General features: G+C 44.4%; 1 protein-coding gene and 1 long non-coding RNA gene across 17 annotated transcripts in view; one reads left to right on the forward strand and one right to left on the reverse strand.

Annotated features, from left to right (window-relative positions):
* Positions 1-1738: 1738 nt before the first annotated feature.
* On the reverse strand, positions 1739-5682 carry LOC128773644 (uncharacterized). Of its 2 annotated transcripts, none has more exons than XR_008417990.1 (3): positions 5339-5682; positions 4463-5143; positions 1739-2245 (listed from the first exon to the last, which is right to left on the reverse strand). It is a non-coding gene; the product is annotated as an uncharacterized LOC128773644 (long non-coding RNA). The 2 variants fall into 2 exon arrangements; XR_008417989.1 differs by having other exon boundaries at positions 1739-2039; positions 2112-2245; positions 4463-5682.
* Positions 5683-5888: 206 nt separating this feature from the next.
* The window catches only part of KIDINS220 (kinase D interacting substrate 220), a 99203-nt gene continuing 79453 nt past the window's right edge, over positions 5889-25638 (forward strand). For 14 of the 15 annotated variants that reach the window (XM_053891175.1, XM_053891176.1, XM_053891178.1 and 11 more), the window contains exons 1-4: positions 5889-6003; positions 12795-12938; positions 19855-19953; positions 20673-20771. In XM_053891175.1, coding sequence (XP_053747150.1) covers positions 12831-12938; positions 19855-19953; positions 20673-20771 — 306 coding nt within the window. In that variant the 5' untranslated portion in view covers positions 5889-6003; positions 12795-12830. Of the gene's footprint in view, positions 6047-12794; positions 12939-19854; positions 19954-20672; positions 20772-25638 lie in introns of all 15 variants that reach the window. The other variant, XM_019452626.2, reaches the window with a different exon arrangement.

Below are 25638 nucleotides of genomic sequence, written 5' to 3' on the forward strand. Positions count from 1 at the left end.
TAGAATTTAGGGATTCATCACTTACATATAACACCCAATGCTCATCCCAAAAGTGCCCTCCTTAATGCCCCTTGCCCATTTAGCCCATCCTCCTACCCAACACCTTTCCAGAAACCTTCAGTTTGTTCTCTGTATTTAAGAGACTATGATGGTTTGCCTCCCTCTCCCTTTTTATCTTATTTTTCCCTTCCTTTCCCCTATTTCATCTGTTTTGTTTCTTAAATTCCACACCTGAGGGAAATCATGTGATATTTATCTTTCTCAGACTGATTGATTTCACTTGGCATAATATATCTCTAGTTGCATCCGCATTGTAGCAAATGGCAAGATTTCTTTTTTTTTTTTTTTTTTTTTGATCACTGAGTAATATTCCATCGAATATATATACCGCATCTTCTTTATCCATTCATTGGTCGATGGACATTTGGACTCTTTCTATACTTTGGCTATTGTTGAAAGTGCTGCTGTAAACATTGGGGTGCACGTGCCCCTTCGAATCAGTATTTTTGTATCCTTTGTATAAATACCTAGGAGTGCAATTGCTGGGTTGTAGGGTAGCTCCATTTTTAATTTTTTGAGGAAGCTCCATACTGTTTTCCAGTTTGCATTCCCACCAGCACTGCAAAGGGATTCCCCTTTCTCTGCATCCTCACCAACATTTATTGTTTCCTGAATTGCTAATTTTCTTGTTTGACTTTAGTTGCCCTGCAAACAACTAAAACTCAAAGTCTTTTTCATATGAACTGATAATGAACTCTCTTATAACTTTCTTTCTTCCAGTTCTGTCCCTCTTTCTGTCTCTCCCTCTGTCCCCAGTCCATCTGTACACAGGGTTTTACATTTGCCCCTTAGCACTGCCTCTCATTTCTGTTCTTAATGCTGTGTTCCAGAGTATTCCTTTTCTTTCTGGTGCATCTGAGGGTGAAAGAGACTGCCTTCTGTGTGTGTGTGTGTGTGTGTGTGTGTGTGTGTATGTGTTTTAATGTAGAGGGAACATACTAATTAGTCAGGGAGGAAGCTGGCAAAGATACTAAGAGAAGTGACAGTGACACCATCATTAATTAAGGCAAAAAAAAAAAATGACATCTCAACAACATCCCTGTTATCCCCTCTCCTTTTCAGTAATGGATGTTTAAAGCAACAACTTTGGTTGAGGCACCTGGGTGGCTCAGTCGGTTGAGTGTCCAACTCTTGATTTCAGCTCAGGTCATGATCTCATGGTTCATGGGATCGAGTCCCACGTTGGGCTCTGTGCTAACAGCATGGAGCCTGCTTGGGATTCTCTCTGCCCCTCTGCTTGTGTGTGTGCTCTTTCTCTCTTTCTCTCAAAATAAATGATAACTTACAAAAAAACAGGTAATAACTTTGGTCAATAAAGTTTTTGTTTCAAATCTATTTAGAAAGTTAAAGAACTCTCTGTGGTGAGATTAGGAGAGATACCTCTTCAGGTTTTTTGCATTTTCCAAATTCTTCATAATGAACACATGCTCCTTTTATAATCAAAGGAAAGCAGTTAAAAAAATTAAAAAAAAATTTTTTTTATGTTTATTCATTTTTGAGAGAGAGAGAGATAAAGCGCAAGCAGGGGAGGGGCAGAGAGAGAGGGACACATAGAATCTGAAGCAGGCTCCAGGCTCTGAGCTGTCAGCACAGGGGCTTGAACCCACGAACCGTGAGATCATGATTTGAGCTGAAGTCGGACACTTAACCAACTGAGCCACCCAGGCACCCCTAGAAAGCAGTCTAAGATGTTTATTTATTTCTTTTGAAAGGGTGGGGGAGGGACAGAGAGAGAGGGAGACAGAATCCCAAGCAGCCTGCAAAGCTGTCAGTGCAGGGCCTAGGCGTGGGGCTTGAACTCACAAACCATGAGATCATGACCTGAGCTGAAACCAAGAGGCGCCCCAAAGGAAGGCCGTTTTAAAAGCAACATAGTGTGTATAACTTCTTAAGATTTCTATGGAAAATATGATCTAAAATGAAACTGAAGCCATGTAAGGAGATTGGGCTGCTGAGATCCTCATCCTGATATGCTGATACTGTTAAAAAAGATGGAAGGGTGATTAAAATTACAGTGTTGATGGGGAGGGTGGTGAGGGGTGGAACGATACCTCATAGTTTTCCTTGCACGTAATGGCACAGGACACGTAGAGAGGCCAGACTCTTAGAGTGATTGACGTGTTTCTGCTGAAGCAGGAAAGCCTTCGGATGGGTTTGCCAGAAAGATTTAGGCAAGCTGTATAAACTGCAAAAAGATCAAGGAAAGTGGAAAAAGAGAGAGGCTGGAAAGAAAACGGAGGAGAAGGAATTTCAGTTCTATTTTGCAATAGTTACATTGTAGCAAGGTGGGAGTATTAGAATCCTTAAGCACGAAAGGAATAAACGACATTTGGCATGAGTTAGGGCATATTTATTATCAAAACAGATGTAATTTCCTAAATGTAACCATTGTGTTGATAGAGGAGAATGGGATATGGCGGGATTATAAAATAACTCTCTTTTCCTCAGAACCGCACCTGCACGAACTCTACGCACAGACTCTGCACAGCTACGCCTCGCTCCCCACCCCTGGGAGCGGATGAAATATCCAGTAGGGCTCATCACTTAACAATTTTCCTCCTTGGGGCGCTTGGGTGGCTCAGTTGGTTAAGCGTCTGACTCCTGATTTCGGCTCAGGTCATGATCTAACAGTTCAAGAGTTGGAGCCCTGCACTGGGCTCTATGCTGACAGTCTGGAGCCCGCTTGGGATTCTCTCTTCTTCTCTCTCTGCCCCTCCCCTGCTATGTGCCCATATGCGTTCTCTCTCTCGCTCGCTCTCAAAATAAATAAATGAACCTTTTTTTTAAAAAAAATAATTTTCTCCTCCCTCTTAGATCATAAAACTATCTGTTCACTTTTGGTTTAGAGATTCTCATTTTGGTAATTAAGTGCATGGCCCGGATAATACTAAAACTCCTGAATTTAAGGTTCTCCCTTCCCCAGGTCAGATCTGCAAGGGAGGAGGAACTCGAGCTGGCAAGATCTTTCATTTCCCTCAGTGCTTCTCTCTTCTCCCTCTCTGCTTTCCTTGCTGTCATCTGACCTTCCTCTCATCCTCCACTAAAATTTGGGCTGGAGTAAAGCCTGTTTCCAGTAGCTTCTTTCCAGGCTATGATATGGACTGTTTTAAAAACAATTCCTAAAAGGACCACTTGCACACTGAGTATCTTCAGGGTTTTTTTGGGGGGGCGGGGTGAAAGCGGAAGGGAGGACATTCAGGTAGCATCGGCAATTGTCTTTCTGGCGTCTGGGACTGAACGTCGCGCTTCTAGAGTGGGATTTGCCAGGCTCTTAACTGAGAAATCCCCACAGCAGTGCATGGGTGCTTGGGACCACCGAAGCTGGAGGACCAGAGCTTCCTGCCCCACCTCCCGTACCTTGCTTGCTGTTGTATATTCCAGTATCCCCCAGAGAGGTGTTCTGGTGTGGCGGTTCACTGGCACTCAGCCCGGCTGACACCTGCTGGGTGGGCAGAGCTCAGCTGATACAGAAGCTGAGGCCTGTCTAACGCCAGCTTGTTGGAAGGGGTGGTTGTGCTAACCGGGCAGGCCCGTTGCGCTTCCAGAAATTACGGGGTGAAGGGGCTGGGGCGCGTGGTGGTGCCGTGGGGATTATCACAGGCGGGGGAGCTCCTCGGGGAAGGCGCATGAGGATTCAAGAACCCTGCCTTCCTGAGTCATCGTCTCCCTGGCCGACACTTCGGTGAGATCTTCAGTGCCTCTTGGCCCGTTTTCTGATATGTAAGCCACATTTTCTCTTTGTGTGCGCAAACTCCTCCAGAACATCTGTCAAATGCCTGGCTGACTACTCAATTCATTGTGTTTTGAGCCCAGGCTACCTTTCTGGGGCTACCGATTCTTGTCAAACCACAAATTCCTATTCCCATGTCACTGTCACAATCAGGGGTTACGAAAATGTCACCTGCTATCCTGTGTAGGCCTTCAAAAAATTACTTGACATTAAAACAGTATGTTCATATTGAAATCACTGATTTGGACACGATGGGACTCAAACCCAAGTCTGAGAATGGTATGTCATTAGGAGCAGCTGGGGAGATGCTTTTTAAATCCCCAAGTGTGCTCTTGGTTTTTAAGAAGGTCCACGGATGGGTCTGATGTGCCAAGGCTGGGAACCATTGAAAACATTTCTCCGTGGATCAAGCTGGCAACTTCTAGAAAAAGCCAACAAGGAGTATGGCTCCATCAGATATTGCTGTGACATTCATGAGACCAGGAGGGAGCACCCCCAAATAATTTGACAGCGTTGTAGATAGTGTGGTTTCTTCCTCAGTGGTTTGTTAAGGCCAGACACTGTTCCAAACAGGGTAAGGGAGTTGGTGCGGAATAAGGATGGACTGAACCTTATAGTGGGAGAAGACAGGTAAACAGGTTAAAAATGCTTTAACACATGCTGAGTACCTACTAGGCCCTATGGATACCGAAGATGGACTGGCCAGCTCTGCTTGAAGTCTTCCAGGAAGCTATACAAAACTGGGGACTACTTAAATTGTATCTTAGAAAAAGGAACTCATCTCTTGGAAGCAGCTGGGCAGGAGGCAGGGAAGAAAGTGCAGGGAAAAGAATGGAAATGAGGAAGAGTCAGGCCCATTGTTCCAGGAACTGTAACTACTTGCCAGCCTGGGGGTGGGGGCAGGATAGGTGGAAACTAGTGGATGGAGCAGGGGTTAGAAGTGTGTCAGGGGCCCGCCCCCCCCCCCCCAGGAGTCTTGCATGTTAAGCACTTTTTGGGAATCTATTTTATGGAAATGGAAGGCTGCTGAGGAGTTTAGGCAAAGCAGTGACCTGAGGGAGCAATCTGCTGGAGAACCAGTTAGCAGGGCACCAGCAGAGGCAGGGAGAGGGTTGGGGGCTCTGGGGATAGCCCTGGAGGGGAGAGCTTCAGCAGCCTTTAGACTGATGGGGGTTGATGAAGAGGCTGATGGGATGTCATTGGGAAGGGGAAGGAGAGGTTATAAAAAGACTTCCCAATTCCGGTCTCGGTCTCGGTGGCTGGGCGACAGGAGCCAGGTCCCCAGACAGGAGCAGTCCAGGAGGAGGATCACACTGGGTGGGGACGGTGAAGAGTCCAGCTTTGCGCTGAACTCTGGAAACACCAGCAATTTAAGGGAGGTCGAATCTGACAGGTGCAGCCAGAGGAATGGGAGGAAAACTAGCAGAATGAGAGTCATAGAAGCCCAGAGAGGGGAACATTTCCAGGAAGGAGTCTGGAACCGAGTGAAACAGTGAGAAGTGAGTTGAAAGCTGTCAATCGCTCTGGCCTCGGGAAAGACCGAGGTACCTTCAGCAGAGACTGGGTGGACGGCCCGGGCTGGCCAGGGGTCTGGGGAGCTGGGGAGGGAGGCGGTGGGCTCTCTGGAAGACCAGGAGTGCAGATCCCACAGGCGCTCCACGGGGCTGACACCTCTCCTGTGGGTTCCCGAGGAAGGGGCTTGAGCAGGCCTTCGTTTGCAAAGCCTTAGAGATGTCTTCTGAAATTATAATTGGGTTTAAATTACTCTGCGTACAATTTGATTACAATGGTGAATAGGGATTAGGAGTGAGTGACCGATAATCCGAAGAGTGACACTGACGAGGAAGAAAATATTGCCCGCGGCGCTTGTCAAATTGCACCCCTTTGGAGGCCAGAGGGAGGGGGCGGAGGGCCGCTGAGCGCGGTGATTCGCTGACCCTGCACCACACCCACCCGACCGCGCGCGCCCCGCAGCCTTCGGGGCTGGCCCCCGCCCGCCGGGGGGGCGTGGCCACCTTCCGCCCCGCCCCGTCACCCGCGGTCACGTGATCTGTCAGTTCGCGGAGATGGAGGAAAATGGCCGCCGGGTTTGTTGAGGGCGAAGCGCTGAAAGCCGCCGTCTCTCCCTTTCCCGTCCTCTGACAGCGCCCGCGGCAAAGCGCGTCCTTTCCGTTCGAGCTGTAGGCGCGGTCCTCGGGCCGCGTTATGAGACGGTCAGTTTGGTGGTCGGCTTCGCGGGATGACTGGGGCGAGCAGGTGGGGGCGAGGCCCAGCGGGGAGGGGGCGAGGCCGGGTGTCTCGCCGGGCGACGCCGTGTGCGGAGGGCCCGCGGCCCGGTGAGGAGGGGGCGAGGCCGGGTGTGGAGGGGCCCGCGGCCGGGTGAGGAGGGAGGTGGGTGGGGAGGGGGCGAGGCCGAGCGCCGAGGGCCCGCGGCCGGGCGTGGGGGGGGGGGGGGGAGGGGAGGGGGGAGGCCCTGTGAGGAAGGGCCGCGGCCGGGCGGGGAGAGGGCCGGGCCGGGGGTGGGGGGGTCGCGGCTGGGAGCCGGGGTGGGGGCGGGGGCGGGGGGGGGGGGGGCTCGGGGTCCGGCTAGCTGGAGCGCCGGGAAGGTCTGGGACTCGGTGTCTGCGGTGCTCAGTCCGCCGGCCGGCGGAGAGGCGCTTGGCTGGGGGCGGGGAACCTGGGTGAAACCATTGTTTTTCTTTTGTCCAGCTGGCACGGCCTCCACTTGGGGACCCGCCGTCGCTGGTACCGTTACGGCAGGCGTTCCAGATTTGTCTCCCCGGGCTTCCAAGGGCGGGGTGGTTGGTTTTCTTCCCTTGCTTTCTTACCGGGCTTCATTGCTCCATTGTCCTGTGTGGGCCTTTACCTGCCTGGCAAAATACCAGCAAGCCATTGATTGCGACGCGTCTAGGATTTATTTATAGGGAAGCGATTTCCTTGTCAGCCAGCAATATTGGGTTATTGTTCTTTCAAGTCGTTGTTGACACAGGGGTTTAAACCGATGAGCAGTGTTTTCTTATTAATAACCGTTTAAGGAACCGTCTCTGCCCGCCGCTAGGGGCGCTGGCTAAAAATGTGGTTTCCCTAGCCTTGCCGCTGGCCTGGGGTGTGGCTCCGGAATCACCCCTTCCGATTATGGGGGGCGGGGGTGATTCTGACGTCTTGGCATTGCCCATACTTGGGCAACACGGAGGACCAAACGTCTAAAAAATTAAAGCACCTTAGGGGAGTTGATGGAGAGTCAAGGTTGATAAATTCTGCGGGCAAGATTGCGTTCTTTGTTCTCGAGCTTTAGTAGCGCGGACACGCTCATGGAAATCATTCTGGGGTGCTTGTTAAAATGTCGGTTCTGGGCCCACCCCAGATCTACCCAATGGGATTCTCTGGGGGAGAAGCCAAGGAATACGTGTATCTGGCCCGCTTACCAAGTCACTCCGGTGGACGCAAGGATGAGAATCCTTGTTCTGCATTCTTCGTGTGAATGATGTCCAGATCTGTTTTTCCCAGTGCCGGGTGGACTATCCAACCCAGCTGTTCTTGGAGCACCTCAAATGCAGCCTGCCAAGGCACCCCAGGGAGGGACTGGTGAGGAGGGAGGGGGGCATTACCCTGCAGAGAGAACTCCTGACTCCACCCCCCCCCCCAACTTCGGAGTTCCCTCTTCCCTCTTTTTGTTAATGGCTGCACCCTCCTCCAGCCACCTATGCTTGGCAGCTAATCATCTTTGAGTTTTCAAAGATTTCAAAAAAAAAATCTCCAGTCACATGGTTTCTTTGATCTTACATCCCGAATCTCTCTTCTCCATATTTTGGTAGGTGAAAAGGTCAAATATGGAGGATCTTACGTTGTTCAAGCTTGTATCTGTCCTTTCTTGGTCATCCCCACCGCCCGTCCCCTCTCCCCTGGGTTGTTTTGGTGGTTCCCTGGCTGGGGAGTTCTCATTTTTTGTGTTTTTCTAGTCGGGGCCACGTACACCGCTGGGAGATTACCTTCCCCAGGACCATGCCAGCGTGCCATCCCCCTCTTCCTGCCTTTGCTCAAAAACTGTCTGTTTCTCAGCTTTATCTGCCACTATTTAGGGCTGTTTTGAAGGCAAGGGCTGGAGACTTACTCTTTTACCTCAGGGAAGAGGAGATTTATGGGACTTAATGGGAATCAGCAAGAAGTCAGCATCCAAGGCAGCTTCACCTTATGCCCGTCTCCCCGGGGGCCAGGTTTGTTTTCTTCCTTATGAGGAGTCGTTTTCTCTGTTCTTACCTGTTCGGTTCTCTCTCTGCTGACTAGCTGTCTCAAAACTGTATCGTTTTGAAAATGGCCCATAATAACTGAGTCTTTGTCTCTAATTCCCAGTTCTCAGGGGAGGAATCTCGTTGGCCAGGCTTATGTTTTTGAGCATTCGCAGGTCCCAGATCACGTGCCCATCTTTGGTTATGTTGATGGTAGAAAACAGGGCTGTTGAGGGAAGCAGAGCCTGTGGGCAGCAAAGACCTACGGAGGAGGCACGTTTGGTATACCTGTGCATTTATCCAGTTTGACAGCTATCTGGGATGTTTCTACCTGCACTGCTCCTGTGGTAGGTTCTGGGGAGATGAGAACGAAGGACAGACAGCCCTCATCTTTGAAGAAGTTAGGATCTAACCAGCCACCCTCACTTTCCAGTCTTAGCTCTCACTTTTACTTAAAACTCCCCCCCCCCCGCCCCCATGCTATTCATTGTTTCTTGGGTATACACTACACAGTCACTTGGCTGTCCGTGTTTATCTTCACATGACAGTACCAGGGTCAGGCTGTGCGTGCCAGGCCAGTTCCTGACAGCCAGGGGCTGCTTTTCTCTTTCTCGGCCCCGATTTTATGGGCATTGTGTTAGATATCAGGTGGTTCTTGCAAGAACTTGGAGTTTAGAGCTGTGGACAAGGATGAGCAAAATGGTGTACAAGCAGTCTAAGTTTAGGTGTGTGCACAGAGTGTGGAGTCGGAGAGTCAGGGCACTGGCCCAGCTCAGAGGAAGCAGCCAGCCAGTGGAGGCTTCCAGAAAAAGATAATGTTAGAGCCACGTCCAGAAGACGAGTAGAAACTGTCTGGGCATATCTGTGGAGGATGGGCTTTCTAAACTCAGGGGGATATGGGTGCGGAGGCCCAGCAAAAAGAAAGTGTGGGGCGGTCAGATTAGTAGATTAGTCTGCCTGGACCTGGGAGTGGGGAAGCAGGTTTGGGTAGAGGGTGGGAGGGATGGGTCTGGAAGGGAAGACAGAGGCGGGGCTGGAATGGTCAGATGTGGCCAGACCGTGAAGGATCTACCTGTCTTCACCATCATAATCCAGGAATGCGTGTACGAGTTCTCACTGCTCTGCACAGAGCAGAGTTTTCCATAGGAATCGTAGAATTGAATAGTGAATATTTACAATGGCGTTTAAAGGCTTCAGGGGCTTCCATTCCTTGAATGACTCGTGAGTAACAAAACCACCATCTTTTGTTCTCCCGGCATGAATTTATGGGAAACTAACAGAAGGATTTTAAAAAGGAAGTTATTTAGATCCCTCTTGCTTCGCTATGGCAGTTTGATCGAGGTAGGGGAAGACTGGAGACAGGAGACTTCCTAAGTTGGGGGACTATCACATTGATCCAGGTGAGAGATGGTGCAGTAGGAATTTTTGGGACAAGTGCCTAGATTATAACAGTTTTCTCTTTTCTGAAAACAGTGCCAATACTATGTGACCTTGTGACCCCCTCCCAGCCCTGTGACCATAGTTAATTGGTTCTGGTTGGCACTTGATCCAAGCTGGGACTTTTGAATCTGGGAACAAACCATAATCTGCTTTCTCCCATTTGAGAACCCGATTTGGGCCTAGATAACTCTTGGCAGCCATTTTTCCACTTGTGTAGAAAAAGTTGGTCTATAATAGAGAATGAGAATTCTCCTGGCATTTGAGGTCCAGGGACACCCACCTTTCCCACAGTGTGCTTATGGGAAATAAATCAGTATCCTTAAAATAAATCCCCTGTTTGGCTGAAGCTGGGTTAAATTTGTCTCTTGTGCCCTCGGGAGTCTTGATTAGCGTATATGGTGAAGGCCCTGAACTAGGGCACTGAGAGTGGGGTTGGCCCATCTCAGATGTTGGGAAGTACATTAGACTGAAAGTGGTAACTGTTGCACGCTGAAGAGAGCAGTCAGTGCTTTGAAAGGGTGGATGTGAGGATAGTGTTCCAAATGGAGGGAGTAAGTTGAGCAGAAGGGAGGGGTGTGGAGCAGGACGCAGGTGGGGGCAACTCTGAGTGCTTCAGCTTGGCTGGGCTATGGGGTTGAGTGGGGTTTTAGCCTTGATCCTAGAAGATGTGAGAACAAATGGAGGCGTTGGATATTGGTGATGACTTCAAAAAATTTCTCTCACTGGTTTGCAGTGATGAAAGTATCATATTCTAGGGGATGTAATGTACGGCCTGGGGAGTACAGTCAGTAGAGCCGATAGTATTGTAATAACTTTGTGTAGTGACAGATGGAGATAACAATGTACACTTGAAACTAATAGGATATTGTATGTCAATTATACTTCCTGGAGAGGGGATAAGTATTAGGAAATAAAGTTTCTAAAGAAAATAAAATTTACATTAATGCCATCACCATTTGATCTGTTTCATTTCAGTACTTTAAAATGTATATATTTAAAATAGTTGAGATGTTGTATAGTTTTTTTGGTTTTTTGTTGTAGTTTTTTTCCTGCCACTAAATATATCACGAACATTTTTTTTCGTTAGTATATTTTTTTGGAAACACGTCGACGACTCTATCTGATTCCACTGTGTGACCATATCATAATTTATGTAATCTCCCATATCTGAGTTTTTGTTCTTATGAATAAAATTGTGTTGTATTTAAAATCTTTGTCCATGTTTTTTGTGTTTTTAGAATTGATTCTGAGGAGTGAAATTACTTAAGTTTGAGGATTTTTAAAAAAATAAGGTATTATTGAGGTACAATTTACACCAATATTATTTACCTTTTTAGTGTCCAGTTTTGAATTTTGACACATGCATATAATCATGTGACTACCACCATAATCAGAATATAGAATAGTCCAAGATCTCCCCAAATGCTCTTGTACCCCAATGTAGTCACCTCATTCTCCCCCCTTAGACTCTGACAACCTCTGTTCTATTTTCTGTCCATATAGTTTTCCTTTTTCAGAATGTCATATAAATGGAATCATATAGTGGAATAGTTTGTCTTCTGGTCCCCAAAGATAGACTTCCATCCCACATGCAAAACACATCAACCTATCCCAAGGGCCCCCAAAGTCTCAGTTCAGCTTTAACTCAGAGTCCCAAAACTCATTTGAATTTCAGCTCTCAGGTTCTAAATCTCATCATAGAAATCAGGTATGAGTAAAGCTCGGGGTAGAGCCATCCTGGGGCATGATTGCTGTCCGTCTGTGAACGTGTGAAACTCGAGAAGTCAGGAGGTATAAAGTACGATGAGGGGACAAGCGTGGAATACCAGTAATTGACATTGTTCAAGAGGGGGGCGGAAATGGAAGGAAAAAAGACATCACTAGTCCCAGGTAATGGTATTCTCTTAGAGAAAAAGTTTTTAATTTCGGTGAACTGATTTATCGATTTTCTTTTTTTGAGAACCATGCTTTTAGTGTTATATCAAAGAAATCTTTGTTTAATCCAGAATAGTCTATATTATCTTCTAGAAGTTTTGTGTTTTTTAGATATTTAGGTCAATTTTAGTATATGCATTTTGTGTAAGGTACGGGTTGAGATTTGTTTATTTGTATTTGGATGTCCAACTGGATACAACATCATGCCTACTTTTTTTGCATTTACATTCTAGTAATGGTAGATGGACAATAAACACACAATATGTCGTATTTCCAATGGTGATAAGGGCCACTGAGAAATAAAGGAGGGCAAGGAGGTGGGAATGTGGGGACCCCTGTGGAGTATGTGTGAGGTTGTTACTATTTCACATCACATGGTCAGATTAGACTTTCCTAACAAGGTGATTGAAGGAAGTGAGGGAGGGAGCCATGTGCATTTCGGTGGAAGAGATTTAGGCAGACAGAATCCCTGGGGTGGCACAGCACTTGACCTCTTCAGGCAATGAAATGGATAAGGGAGAGTGGTGGGAGATGAGGTCGCTTAGAGTCATGGAGACCAAGGTAACACCCGTGATTTGAGTTCCTGGCGAAGCCATTGGAAGGCTTTGAGCAAAGAAGGATGTAATCTGACTCAGTGCTCTGCCAGGTGTGGTTCTTCAGTCAGCAGCAGCGGCTGCCGGGACCTTGTTAAAGATGCAGACTCAGGGGCTGCACCCACACCTACCAAGTCAGACTCTGGGGGCGAGGCCCAGGCATCTGTGTTTTACAGGCTGTCTAGGTGATGCCGATGCATGTTATGCGTTAAGAAGCTCTGGTCAGACTTACGTTTTCAGAAGATCGCCGTGGTTGCCTCGCGGAGGATCGATCGTGAGGAAGGCGAACGGAAGGAAGGAGAACAGTTAGGATCTAGATGAGAAGTCACAGTGGCTTGGACCAGGGTGGTTGTGATGGAGGTGGTGAGTAGTGGTTGGATGTGAGATATGTTTTATAGGTAGAGCCAAAAGGATTTGCTAACAGATTGAATGTGGAGTGGAGAGGGTGAGACGAGGCAGAGAGAATTCCATGGAGGAACAGAGCTGGAGCTGCCATTTCCTGAGGTGGAGGAGAAGTGGAGCACTTCCTTTTGTGTAGGGGAGGTGATGAGGACGGCTGGGGGGATGCGTGTGGAGTTTGGGACTTGGATGAGTTAAGGCTGAGTCGTGTGTGAGTCTTGGCAAGGGAGGGGTGGGCGTTTTGACAGCTGGGCTGTGGGGCCTTCACTCCTGCGGGTGGAGGTCTACTTGTACAAATGTAAGGTGAAGAATGATAATATAGTCAGTAGTAAATTTGTTTTTTTTCCCCCCTCAATCACATCTGTGCTTTCCTAATCAATATGTGTGTTTTATCTAATCTGCTTTTGACAGGTTTTGCAATAAAGAGAACTACAGCTTTTCGTGAAAATGTCAGTTCTGATATCACAGAGTGTAATAAATTATGTAGAAGAGGAAAACATTCCTGCCCTGAAAGCTCTTCTAGAAAAATGCAAAGATGTAGATGAGAGAAACGAGGTAAGACCAAGTTTCTGAAATTAAAATCCTTGAACAAACATTGGTTGACTACCGACTGCTGTGTACAAGGCGTTGGGCCAAGAAAAAATGTAAGAAATAGGAAGTTCTTAACCTTGGTAAGATTGTTAACAGTACTTGAAGCTCCAACTCCCTATTTCTTTCTCTCCCCAGCCCCTGGCAGCTGCTCCTCTACTTTCTGTTTCTAGGAACTTGACTGCTCTTTGTACCTCATATAAGTGGAATCATACAGAATTTGGCTTTTTGTGACTGGCTTATTTCACTTAGCATAATATCCTTAAGGTGCAATCATGTTGTAGCGTGTGACAACATTTCTTTCCTTTTAAAAGCTGAGTAACATTCAGTTGTACGTATATACCACATTTTGTTTATGCATTTATGTACTGATGGACTTTTGGGATTTTTCTTCCTCTTGGCTGTTGCCTAAATAGCGCTGCTATGAACATGAATATGCAAATATTATAAATGTTTTTAAAGCTGTTGAATCAACTGTTACTAGTTTATGACTATGATTATTTTTGACATAGGGTACCTAAATTTCATTAAATGTTAGCTCTCATAAGGAAATCTTAACAAAAAAATTTTGTTATTGCAATAACCTTGTGATAGTTAGTGTTTTTATTGAATCAGCTCATGCTGAGGGGCACCTGGGTAGCTCAGTTGATTAAGTGTCCGACTTTGGCTCAGGTCATGATCTTGAAGTTTGTGAGTTCGAGCCCCATGTTGGGTTCTGTGCTGACATCTCAGAGCCTGGAGCCTGTTTCAGATTTTGTGTCCCCCTCTCTGTCCCTCCCCTGCTTGTGCTCTGTCTCTGTCTCTCTCTCAAAAATAAATAAACATTGCAAAATAATAATAAATAAAAGAATAATGCTGATACTTATCTTGATTTACAGGTAAAGGACTTAATCCCCCAGTTTCCTATCCAAGATATTACCTGTTAGAACCCAAATTTGAACTCTATTTGATTTCAGATCATAATCTGTTTATACTCTGTTGCCATTCTTTGAGTTTTCAGAATAAGTTCATCCAATGATGTACTGATATATTCAGTGTTTCTATATTGAACACAGTATGTTTTGGGTAGGTAACTCCTCTGTGATTGTGCATTGTCAATAATTGTTCTAAACAGATAAGAGAAAATTTATAATTGGAGATTGTTCACTGTTATGAAAGAATTACTTAGGGGCACCTGGGTGGCTCAGTTGGTTAAGCGTCCAACTCTTGATTTTGGTTCAGGTCATGATCTTGCAGTCCGTGGGTTTGAGCCCCATGTTGGGCTTCATACTGAGCGTGCAGAGCCCTCTTGGGATCTCTCTCTCTGCCTCTCCCTCTGCCCCTCCCTCACTCTTGTCTCTCTCTCAAAATAAATAAACAAACTTAAAAATATATTTAAAAAATAAAAAGAATTACTTACAAAAGTGGTCATTTTAATTAGTATATATTAACACACTTGGAATAATAAAATGATTATAGTTTAAAAATATTAAGTATCACTTCATAGACATTTTCTGTGGGAATACTGAAAAAATAGCCTCACATGCAAGGACAAATACAGCACATCAATGAGCACAAAATTTTATTAATCTAATTCGTGTAAAGAATTAAGCATATTTGGTATAGAGCTTAAGTTGACATCATGCATGAGGTAGCATTTAACTGATATTAATAGTATTTATATCTAGTGTAGTATTGTATCCATTCAAATTTGAGTTTTAAAATAATGATTTGAAACAACCTGGATTATTAAACTATGGCTCAGTGTGAGTGATGGGACAAAGTAGCTTTCTCAAGTCTTTTTATTGCATTTTGCTTCTACAAGTGTTTATAAAATTTAAATTTTATAGAATTCTATAAAGTTGTGTGGATTTCCTCTCTTCTTTGTTGCCCCTAAAAGTATGTAATTACCTTATGTTAATGTGTTTTGGTTATCAGTTTTGAAAAGGTCTCAAATCAATAAAATACAGTTAAGCGACTGGCTCTTGATCTCAGTTCAGGTCTTGATCTCAAGGTCATGAGTTCTAGCCCCATGTTGGGCTCCATACTGGGTTGTAGAACCTACTTTAAAAACAAAAAGCAAGAAGAACTTAGCCTGTGGGATGCCTGGGCGGCTCAGTCGGTTAAGCATCTGCCTCCTGATTTTGGCTCAGGTCATGATCTTGTGGTTCGTGAGTTCAAGCCCAGTGTTGGGCTCTGTGCTGATGGCGTGGAGCCTGCTTGGGATTCTGTCTGTCTGTCTCTCTCCTCTCCCTCCCCCCCCCCCCCAATGAATAAACCTTAAAATAAAATAAAGTAATGTGGGGGAAATTTCTGTATTTAGCATACAATTGGCTGCCACCAGTAAATGCTAATTTCCTGCCACCTTTTCTCTCTGCTTTATTTGTAAACTAGATAAATCTTAGCCTGTGAACATTCTCAATGATGACAGGTCTTCGCCCTTTGTAAAGTAGTGATGGGCTTTTATTTTTAGAAAAGAACAGAAAGTTTCTCTGAGGTCTTCTTGGTATAAGATTTTAGTGCTGAGGTGGGACAGTATTCTCCAAGAAAATGAAGTGGGACTGTCAATTCAAGGAGTGGATTTTGTTATGTGCTTAGAAATAGGCTCTGAGGCAAATTTCAAAGGAGAATTTAAAAATGTTTTAGTTTCACTACAATTATTGGAAGAAGTATATATTCTCCCAAGATTTGCTTTAAAGGGCACTGGTTATTGAGGTCTAGTACACCTAAATAAATTCAAGTAGGACTGCCTAGGATTTGGGAAGAACAAAAAGGGATCCTGAGTAGGAAGTGTTTTTGCACTGTAGTCTTCTGGGGAGCTGAGATAAAGTATGGTGACCTGTCGGGGGAACGTCCCTTGGTGCAGCGTTCTGTTCTAATGTGTTCCGGCTTGAGGTCATCGTAAGTGGAGTGAGGGTTATGTGAACAGGTGATCCTGTGTAGTTTGGAAAGCAGTGGGCTTGGGGTTTGCTGGGATGCGTGGGATTAGGTATGGAAAGGGCCATTAGTGATTCATTTTAAAATGGAAGGATAAAGTCACGGCTGTTTTAAGTTACTCTCTCTCCACAACTGTAGTTAGAAGATTGGTTAAGCAAGAACTAATAGAATAAACAAATGCTTTGTTATAAGGCCCAGCTTATAAGGTCACTTTTCTTCTATCTTTTAGAATGTAATAACTTCATGGCAACCTTATTTATCTTTTTGAGTGGTGTAGTTGTCAAAGGTGTATCAGTTAAGGATCGCTTTGGACTGCGTGCGACAGCTCCTACAACCATGTCTCCATCAACTTAAGGTCTTATTTTTCTCACGCGCTGATAAGCCGGAGGAACCATTCCAAGGTTGATGTGACGGCTTCAGGAGATCTTCCCAGGCTCCTTCTGCCCTTCTGTCCACTCCTCGCTGTGTGCTGGTCACTGCGCGTTGGCCGTCACAACGCCGGCAGCCGGCATTGTGTCTCGTGAGGCAAGAAGCCCAGAGACAGGCCGGCCGAGCTCGTCCGGTCCCCGGGCGGCCTGGGCCACTTAGCCGGGGCAGTGTCCTGGGATCATTCCGGCTGCAAGCCAGGCTGAACTACGTGGGGATTTTGCTTTTGGTTTTGTTTTTAAGCTGAGCACATTGCCGCCCCTAACACGATCCCGTCACTCGATATTGGGAGACAACTGATAGTTTCTGCAAGAGAAACGAACGACTATTCAAGTCTTTCGTCTGGCGTGTTTCTAGTTAATCACATTTATATCATCTTTGTGTTTGTGTTATAGGTATTTTTACACATCTATGTTATTTTTTCCCCTCATATGCTAGAAGCACCTGTCTCTGTGAACTGTCTGACGTGACTGTGACCCCCAAAAGTAAACAAAAAACGTCTGAGTCTCTGGAGTTACTAATCTGAAAATTCTCATGTAAAATTCACATATCCTTAGGGCTATAGATTCAGGGTTAATTGGCTTTAATTTATATATTATACCAATGACTTTGTTGTCTCACTTTTTATCCTGGTTGACTAGAAGGGAGAAGGGTGCTGCAGAAAGTTGGTCAAAGAGGTTAGAGCTGACAGAGGCAAGCTGGGTGTGATAATTGGGGTCTGTAGTTATGACTCAGAATTGTAAACATGATGTGTAAAGGTAATCTGTTTAATAAGTAGTAAGTAATGTGTGCATTGCTTTATAAATTAATGGCTACCATGCAATATATAATCAAATTTAATGTTTAAAGGATAAACTTTTTCACCTGGAAAATCTATTTGTGGATAATACCTCATTCCCTAATGACTTTGGTTGAATGACATGTAATTTAGTATCCGTTGTTCTGTAAGAATGTCTGTGTTTAATGCACTTTAGGTGTGTGCTTTGTTTAAACCAATATTTGTGTTTAACTCCTATGTTATTATAATAGTATCTGTTGTATTTTTGCCAATTATTATAATTATTCGCTTGTTTTTTAAAAAAATGTTTGAGAGAGAGAGAGAGAGAGGGAGAGAACAAGCAGGGGAGGGGCAGAGACAGAGAGGGAGACAATCCTAAGCAGGCTCCGCACCGCCAGCACAGAGCCCAATGCGGGCTGGAACTCATGGAACCGTGAGATTGTGACTTGAGCCAAAACCAGGAGTCAAATGCCTAGCTGACTGAGCCACTCAGGTGTCTGCCAATCACCCAGGCGCCCCCCAATCACCCAGGTGCCCCCCCCCAGTCACCCAGGCACCCCCCCAATCACCCAGGCCCCCCCCCCAGTCACACAGGCGCCCCCCAATCACCCAGGCACTCCCCAATCACCCAGGCGCCCCCGATCACCCAGGCACTCCCCAATCACCCAGGCGCCCCCGATCACCCAGGCACTCCCCAATCACCCAGGCGCCCCCCCCAGTCACCCAGGCTCCCCCCCCCAATCACCCAGGCGCGTCCCCCCAATCATCTGCCTGACCCATCCCCCATCCCCTCCACTCCTGTAACTATCAGATTGTTGTCTATAGTTAAGAGTCTGTTTCCTGGTTTGCCTCTCTTTTTTGGGGGGGGGATATAGTATTAAATAAAAGAACAGACATGCTTCTTACTCTTGTGGAGTTTAGAGCCTTTAAGAGAAAGGATAATAATCAGGTGTTAATCCCACAAATGTAAGTAATTACAAACAAGGATTAGTATAGTAAAGGAAAACTAGAGGAGTTGGTAAGGCTTCCCTGAGGGGTTGATGTTTGACCCAAGAGCTGATGTGACCTTATAAGCTGGGCCTTATAACAAAACATTTGTTTATTCTATTAGTTCTTGCTTAACCAATCTTCTAACTACAGTTGTGGAGAGAGTAACTTAGAAACAGCCGCGACTTTATTCTTGGTAGTTAATTGGGTGGGACAGAGGGAAAAGTTTGTGTGAGGGTCCAGAGGTGGGAAAGAGCTTACGGGTTTGTTGGTGAGGAGGGAATGGCCCAGAATAGGTTTTGAGGTAGTCCTGCCACAGCCACTGTCAGTATTTTGGTTCTGATCCAAAAGAGCAACAGGAAACTACTGAGGATTTTAAGCAGAGAAATGATGTCATATTAGCATTTTAAAAATCACGGCTATTCCCCCACCCCCCACTGATATACACATAGTAAATAGATGCTTCGATAAATATTTATCTAATCGAACTTAATTTTCGGTGTAAATCTTTTCTCGTATACCTTAAGTATGTGGTAACACCTTTAGTGCCGTCACCGTTAGCCCAGAGCCGCTAACCTGTTTCACACCGTGGCCCTCACGGAAGGCGACAGTGTGTGCGTTGCCCCTGCTGCAGGTGAGCCTTGCTGCTGGAGGCGAACCCATCCCAGGATCTGGCTGCCCGGGCCCTGCCACGCTGTCTCAGGGCTCAGGAAGTACTGTCTCTTATTACCGCGTCTTATTCTAGGCACACAGGCTGGGCAACTGTGGTGTCATGAGCAGAAGCTTTAGTTTAATGAATTAAGATTAGAAGGGAGGTCTTAAAAAAACTGTTTATGTATATTATATATATAGCACCTAGATTGTTTTTATTTATTATTTTACTTTCCTCCCCTTTGCCCTTGACAAACATCTTAAATATATTAAAACCACATTCTGTATCATATTCTATCTGCTATAGTTAGAGAATTTGGTTACCATAAATATGCTAAGAGTTTTTTAAAAAATGTTTATTTTTGAGAGAGAGAGAGAGAGAGAGAGAGAGAGAGCGCGTGAGTGAGGGAGGGGCAGAGAAAGAGAGGGAGACACAGAATCTGAAATAGGGTCCAGGTGCTGAGCTGTCAGCACAGAGCCCGACACAGGGCTCGAACTCGGGAATGGTGAGATCATGACCCAGGCCAAAGTTGGATGCTTGACTAATTGAGCCACTCATGTGCCCCGAATGCTAAGATTTTTATATACATTGTGGTGATTACTTTTCAGAGCCTAGTATTATTCATGTTGACTTATTTGTTTTTTAAGTTTATTTATTTTGAGAGAGAAAGCACAAGTGAGGAGGGGCAGAGAGAGAGAGAGAGGAAGAGAGAAAGAGACAGAGAGACAGAGACAGAGAGAGAAAGAATCCCAAGCAGGCTCCACTGTCAGTGCAGAGCCCACTGTGGGGCTCGAACTCACGAACCATGGGATCATGATCTGAGCCAAGGTCAGACGCTTAACCGACTGAGCCACCCAGGTTCCCCTCATGTTTATTTATTTTGAATGAAATTTAGCATCCAAGTAGACTACTAATGCTATAGTAAAAAAAACCGTTTTGTTTTCTCTTTGACTTTTATATTATTAGTCAACTGAAAACTTAAGATTTCAAAGGTGTTTGTAAACTTAAGAAATTCTGTAAACAATGTTTGACATCCATTGTGATAAGCAGGGTGTACTTAACTGTGGCATTTCAGTTACAGTACAGCATCTTGAAAAGCTCTCTGTGTCTTTTATATTCTCTAGTGTGGCCAGACTCCACTGATGATAGCTGCTGAACAAGGCAACCTGGAAATAGTGAAAGAACTAATTAAGAATGGAGCTAATTGCAATCTGGAAGATTTGGTATATATTAAAATAATCTACTTTGTTGTTCTTGTCTTCTCCATAACTTTGCTCTTTGTTTTTGAGAAGGGATTCAAAATTAGTAGGTTACAGTTGTGCTTTCAGATCTGTCTTAACTTTGCCTCCTCTACCAAGTCTGCTTTTTAAAGGGGTGATACGGGAGAGGAATTTTTATTTTCAGTGAAAGGTCTCAGCACTTCCTGTTTTTTATACCCAGCTGGCACTGGCTGAATAGGGAGCACATACACCTGGGCACTTGTAGCCTTTATTTAAAAAGAAAGGACAGTAGTTCTTTATCGCATAGTTTCTAAATCCATCATATGGGATTGCGTTAGTTTAATAGCCTGTGAATGTGCTCTTAAATCTGATGACAAGCTCTTTAATTTCAATTTATAGCAATGGTTGCTAGCCACAAGGATTAGCTGTGAAGTTTCGATAGTCATCTTTCCTTTTTCCACGAAACCTCAGAGTGTGGTTAGAAGGCCAGTGACAAGACCAAGCAGCTGTGAGAGCGCTTGACACACTGCGGTCACGCGGGCAGACGGATAACTTCTTGACAGAGCTTATGCTGCGGTGTTATTTTAGACTAGTTCACAGTGGGGTCAAATCATGTCAGTTTGGTATGATCATTTGGTATGTAAAGTCGAACTTATTTTTCCTCACTTTGGATTTTTGTTTTTTGGTTTTGAAATGGTAACGTTTGTGACTGTGTGTTCCAGGATAACTGGACAGCACTGATCTCGGCATCAAAGGAAGGGCACGTGCACGTTGTGGAGGAACTGCTGAAATGTGGGGTCAACTTGGAGCACCGCGACATGGTACGTATGAGGGCTGTGGTACGTTTCATTAGCCGGAGCCTTGTTAACAGTAGTAGATATGTCTGGGACCTTGGCTTCTCGTGCAGGAGGTGCTATTATAATACCGTTCTTAGGGTCTGGGGCTGGGCACTGAAATGACTCTCAGGAATGTGTTAAAGCCCAGGTGATACAATGAACCTCTTTTAGAGTATTCTTAGTTATTGTTATTCTTGGTTTATTTCAGAGTTTAAAATTCTGAAATATTATTGAAAACAACTCATTGACTTTCAACGTGACAATGTTTTGAAACAAATGTGAAAGAATTGTTTCCTTTAAAGAGGAACTTCAAGAGGGACAGTATAGTCTTACAAATATTTTCAGTTCAAAGTGATAATTTCCAGAATAATATTTATAAATTTATTTTAAAAATATAATTGTGTTCGGCCATGCCATCTGTACACATTACAAGTTCAACAAGATGTGATTCTTTATTGTCTGAGCTCTTGCTGGATCGTGGCATCTGCTTAAAGCATAAAGATGAAGAAAGAGATCATTTCTAGCCTATTTATCCTGCAAAATGTTAAGTCTTTTCCAAAGTTAGCTTTAGTAGTGGAAGAGAGGAAGGAATTGATCTGCCGTGGTGTCTAAAACGTACATTACTTTGCTGATAATGTGAAATGCAGGTGGTCTGAGCTTTTAAGAAACCGCAGCATTCTGCTGTCTTACGCTTACTATGATAATTTACGTGGTGTGTTTATTTCCATAAGCTTAGCTGTATTCTCACGCTTAATGAAGTGGGTGGGATACTTATTTTTATATAAAGATGCAGAACCATTTTTATCCTGCTTATTTCTGAAAAGGAGTTGAAGTATATTGCTCTAAAAGTTTAGGGAGAGAATTCCATGATGTCAGTAACCCAGGCAGAGAATGGGTATGGCAGGCGGGAATAAAGTGTGATCTTCTCATCTTACTGACATATAAAGTAGAAGGGAAACTCATGGAGTTTCCTAGTTCTCAATATCTTGTTAAAGGCACCAAACCTGTTTATCACATGGATTAATATTAGGTTCCCATTCTGTGCCTGGTCCCTTTATACGCGTTAGCTTCTCTATGGTGAGTTGACTTCTCAGAACAATCCCATGGGCTGGGAATTCCTTTTGTTCTCAATGGAGGTAGTTCAGGAAATTGAAACTGGAAGAAGTGCCCCGTGCCCAAAGCAGTCAGGCCGAGGTTTGAACCCAGGTCTGCCTTACTCCAAAGGCTCTCTCCTCTATCGCTGCTCCCCTGTTTATTAGCGGGGAGTGAGGAACTATACGTGTTATTGAATGTGTCAAACTTAGCAAGATTGCACAAAATTATCTTAAGCTTTTTTAGTTCTCCATATTTTTTATTTCCCCTAAGTAATCACCACAACTTGTTTTAACAGATCTAAAGGGTCTTTGCGTTTGGCTTTCAAATGCCAAAAGTTGGGAAAACTGAGGACCGTGTCTCCCTGAGTAGTTAGTATCGAGGGACCGAAACCTCACAGGATCGGGTGGGTGGCAGTAGCTGAGCCATGAGGGAAGGCAGAGTCCTTGGGACTTGTGTAAGGAGAGGAGGGCGACCGCCAGGCGCTGCTGGGGTTCAGGAAGAACTCCGGGGTGTAACGTCTGGGAATCTAGTGAGGGTTTTTCCTTGAGAGGACCTTTGTGGGCCCTGAGCTACAGCTACTGCTGTAGGTATTCGGTTCTGATCTTTTCATTTGCAAATTTGGGTATCGGTCTCTCAGGATTAAATGTTAATCTCCTAGATGCTTGCATAGGGTGACATTATACAAATTAAAATGAGAGCCTGATATTCAAACAGTTCTGGGAAGGCATTTTAAAGATTGAAATATTGGTATATGTGAAACTTGACTAAAATATTCACCTCTATAATTTGAGCTAAATTGTCAGCCTTTCCTTGTCTTTTATGACCTTGACACTTTGGAAGATCACTCCTCTGGCATCTTTAGAATCTCTCTCAATTTAGATTTATCTGATGGTTCTCATGATTAGGTTGAGATTATACTTTGCTGGGGAAGGATACCATAGAGACGATATTCCCTTCTCTGCGCATCTAGGTACATGCTAGCAGAGTTTGTCACTGGTGAGGTTGACCTTGGTCTCTTGGTTAAGGTAGTGTCTGCCAGATTTCTTCATTGTAAGGTTACTATTTTCCCCTTTGTAATTGCTAAATATGTTGGAGAAGATACTGCTTTTGATTAAACTTTCACTCATTTGTTTTAACATCTATCAGTATATCTTGCATGCAGCAGTTATTAATGTGGTGTTATAATGGTGATTTTCCTACTCCCCTCATTCTCTGTACATTGATCAATTGGAATTCTTCCGTAAAGAAGAGTTGTTTCTCTCCCCTGCACACCCCACCCCCCCCTCCCCCTGCCACGTATCTGTATGTAGTTACATATCTGTGGATATATATGGTCTGATGAATATTTATTTATTTATTTATTTATTTATTTTTAAGTGTTTATTTATTTTGAAAGAGAGCGCAAGCTGGGGAGGAGACGAGAGAGAGAATCCCAAGGGGGCTCGAACCCACAGACTGAGATCGTGAGCTGAGCTGAAATCAAGAGCTGGACGCGCCTAACCAACTGAGCAACCCAGGCGCCCCTGATGAATATTTATTTTGTTCTTCGGTTTATAATTCGGTTCTGTACCTGTTTTTCTGCTCAGGTTGTTCCAACTTTGGCCATGGAAGCTTCTATACCCTTTTAACATGTGCTGTCCTTATTTTCCGGCATCACAAGATGCTTCAGGCTCAGGTTCATCTTGTATTTTTCCTGGCTTATTTTCCTGATTATTAGCCCTGGAATCAATCAGTTTTCCATGGAAGCCTGTTTTCTTTTATTGGAAAATGGTATTGAGAAACCAATATCTTGGTGTTAGGTATGCTTGTTATTGCTGGGGTGTCACTGCTTATAGTCCTTCTCAATGGATAGACATAGAAGATAGATGTCTTTATGCTAATTCTTGCATATACATGCATCTATTTCTATATCTATTTGGGTGTGGGGGGGATGTATCTTTTTTTTAAAGAGACCAGGTTAATACTGCCAACCAAATTCATTATAGACTTTTCCCTTTCCTTAATTTGTAACCCTTCTCTGATAATGAGAAATCTGGCCCTATTATCTGCACAATGTATTCACTTATTTGTTCAACTCTAGGATACAAATTAAAGTAGCTACAGAATTTCTAATCGATACTCTGAGAGAAAGAGGTTTACCTACTTAGTACAGTGTCTGTGCATAGTTCTTTCTGTCTTTTTTTTTTTTTTTTAACGTTTATTTATTTTTGAGACAGAGAGAGACAGAGCATGAATAGGGGAGGGGCAGAGAGAGAGGGAGACACAGAATCTGAAACAGGCTCCAGGCTCTGAGCGGTCAGCACAGAGCCTGACGCGGGGCTCGAACCCACGGACCGTGAGATCATGACCTGAGCCGAAGTCGGACGCCCAACCGACCGAGCCACCCAGGCGCCCCAGTTCTTTCTGTCTTTAACATTACAGTATTCAGTCAAAACATTGCTTTCCAAAGTTACCTACGGTTAGCTTCTAAGTAGTTATGTGATTATGTGATTCATTTGTAATACAGTTAGATTCATTTGGCCCAGTCTGTATTCTATTTTTTCTCTCCACGTTCTGGTTGATTTTTGAAAAATTTGCACACAGTACAATTCCCTCTTGTGCTGTACAGTTCTGCGGGTCTGGACAAGTGCATCATGTGTACGTCTGCCACCACATTTTAAACAGAGCCGTTTCACCGCTAACAGTACCCCCATGCTGCCCCTTTATAATTCCCCTCCACCCCCTCCTCAGCCCCTGGCCACTGCTGATCTGTTTTCCCTTTCTACAGTTGTGCCTTTTCTAGATTAGGGCAAGTATTTTTTTTAATCTCCTTTTTAGTGATGATGAAAGAGAATCAGAGAAGGATTAAGTGATTTATATTCTCAAAACCAAATGTGGATTTAAATGCCGGTTCAAAGACAAAACGTTCATTTCTTAGTATAATTTGATTACATTGGTCTCTTTTACTGAATTGTGTTCTAGCTGAAGAGAAAATTGCTTAAAATAAAAAAACAGTAGAAAAGAAAATTGCTCCTGTAGTTTAGAAAATAGAAAGTTATCATGCTGGTAATTCATACTTGATGACTTCGCCCCTGGATATCATGATCTACAGATCATTACCTTAGCGTCCTGTCTTTTTTAGGAAGAGGTGCCGTAATGATCTGGGATTTATAGGTTGTGTTTATTGTTAAGTTTTTATTTATTCTGAGAGAGCGAGAGAGAGAGTGAGTGTGTGCGTGCACACGAGCAGAGGAGGAGCAGAGAGAGAGGGAGAGAGAGAATTCCAAGCAGGCTCCACACTGTCAGCATAGAGTCTGATGTGGGGCTCGATTTCATGAACCATGAGATCATGACCTGAGCTGAAATCAAGAGTCAGACACTCAACTGACTGAGCCACCCAGGTGCCCCTCTAGTATGTGTTTAAATGCAGGAGCCAAATATGATTGCTGGAATTCCTCTCTAGAAAAACTCTAGGCTCCTACAAGGAGAATATATAGGGACATATAAAGTGTTCTGAAGAAAAATTTTTAAGGAGCCAAAACAAAACTTGGAAATTTGAAAGAATTGAACATGAATATTCTCTATTTCAGTTTCCATGATAGAGTCAAAAATTGGAGTAATAATTTCTGGAATTAAGAGATTTGACTTATTTCTGATACTATTGTATATTTCTCTGAGGAGCTTGGGAATTTCAAACTACATAGTAGTGCCTTCGTAAAACAATGGTTTTAGAGAAAAATATTCAAAGGAGGCACTTCATTAATGCCATTTTTGTGCC

This window comes from Panthera pardus, unplaced genomic scaffold (assembly GCF_024362965.1).
Source record: "Panthera pardus isolate Hobbes unplaced genomic scaffold, ASM2436296v1 HiC_scaffold_26, whole genome shotgun sequence".
Taxonomy (NCBI): domain Eukaryota; kingdom Metazoa; phylum Chordata; class Mammalia; order Carnivora; family Felidae; genus Panthera; species Panthera pardus.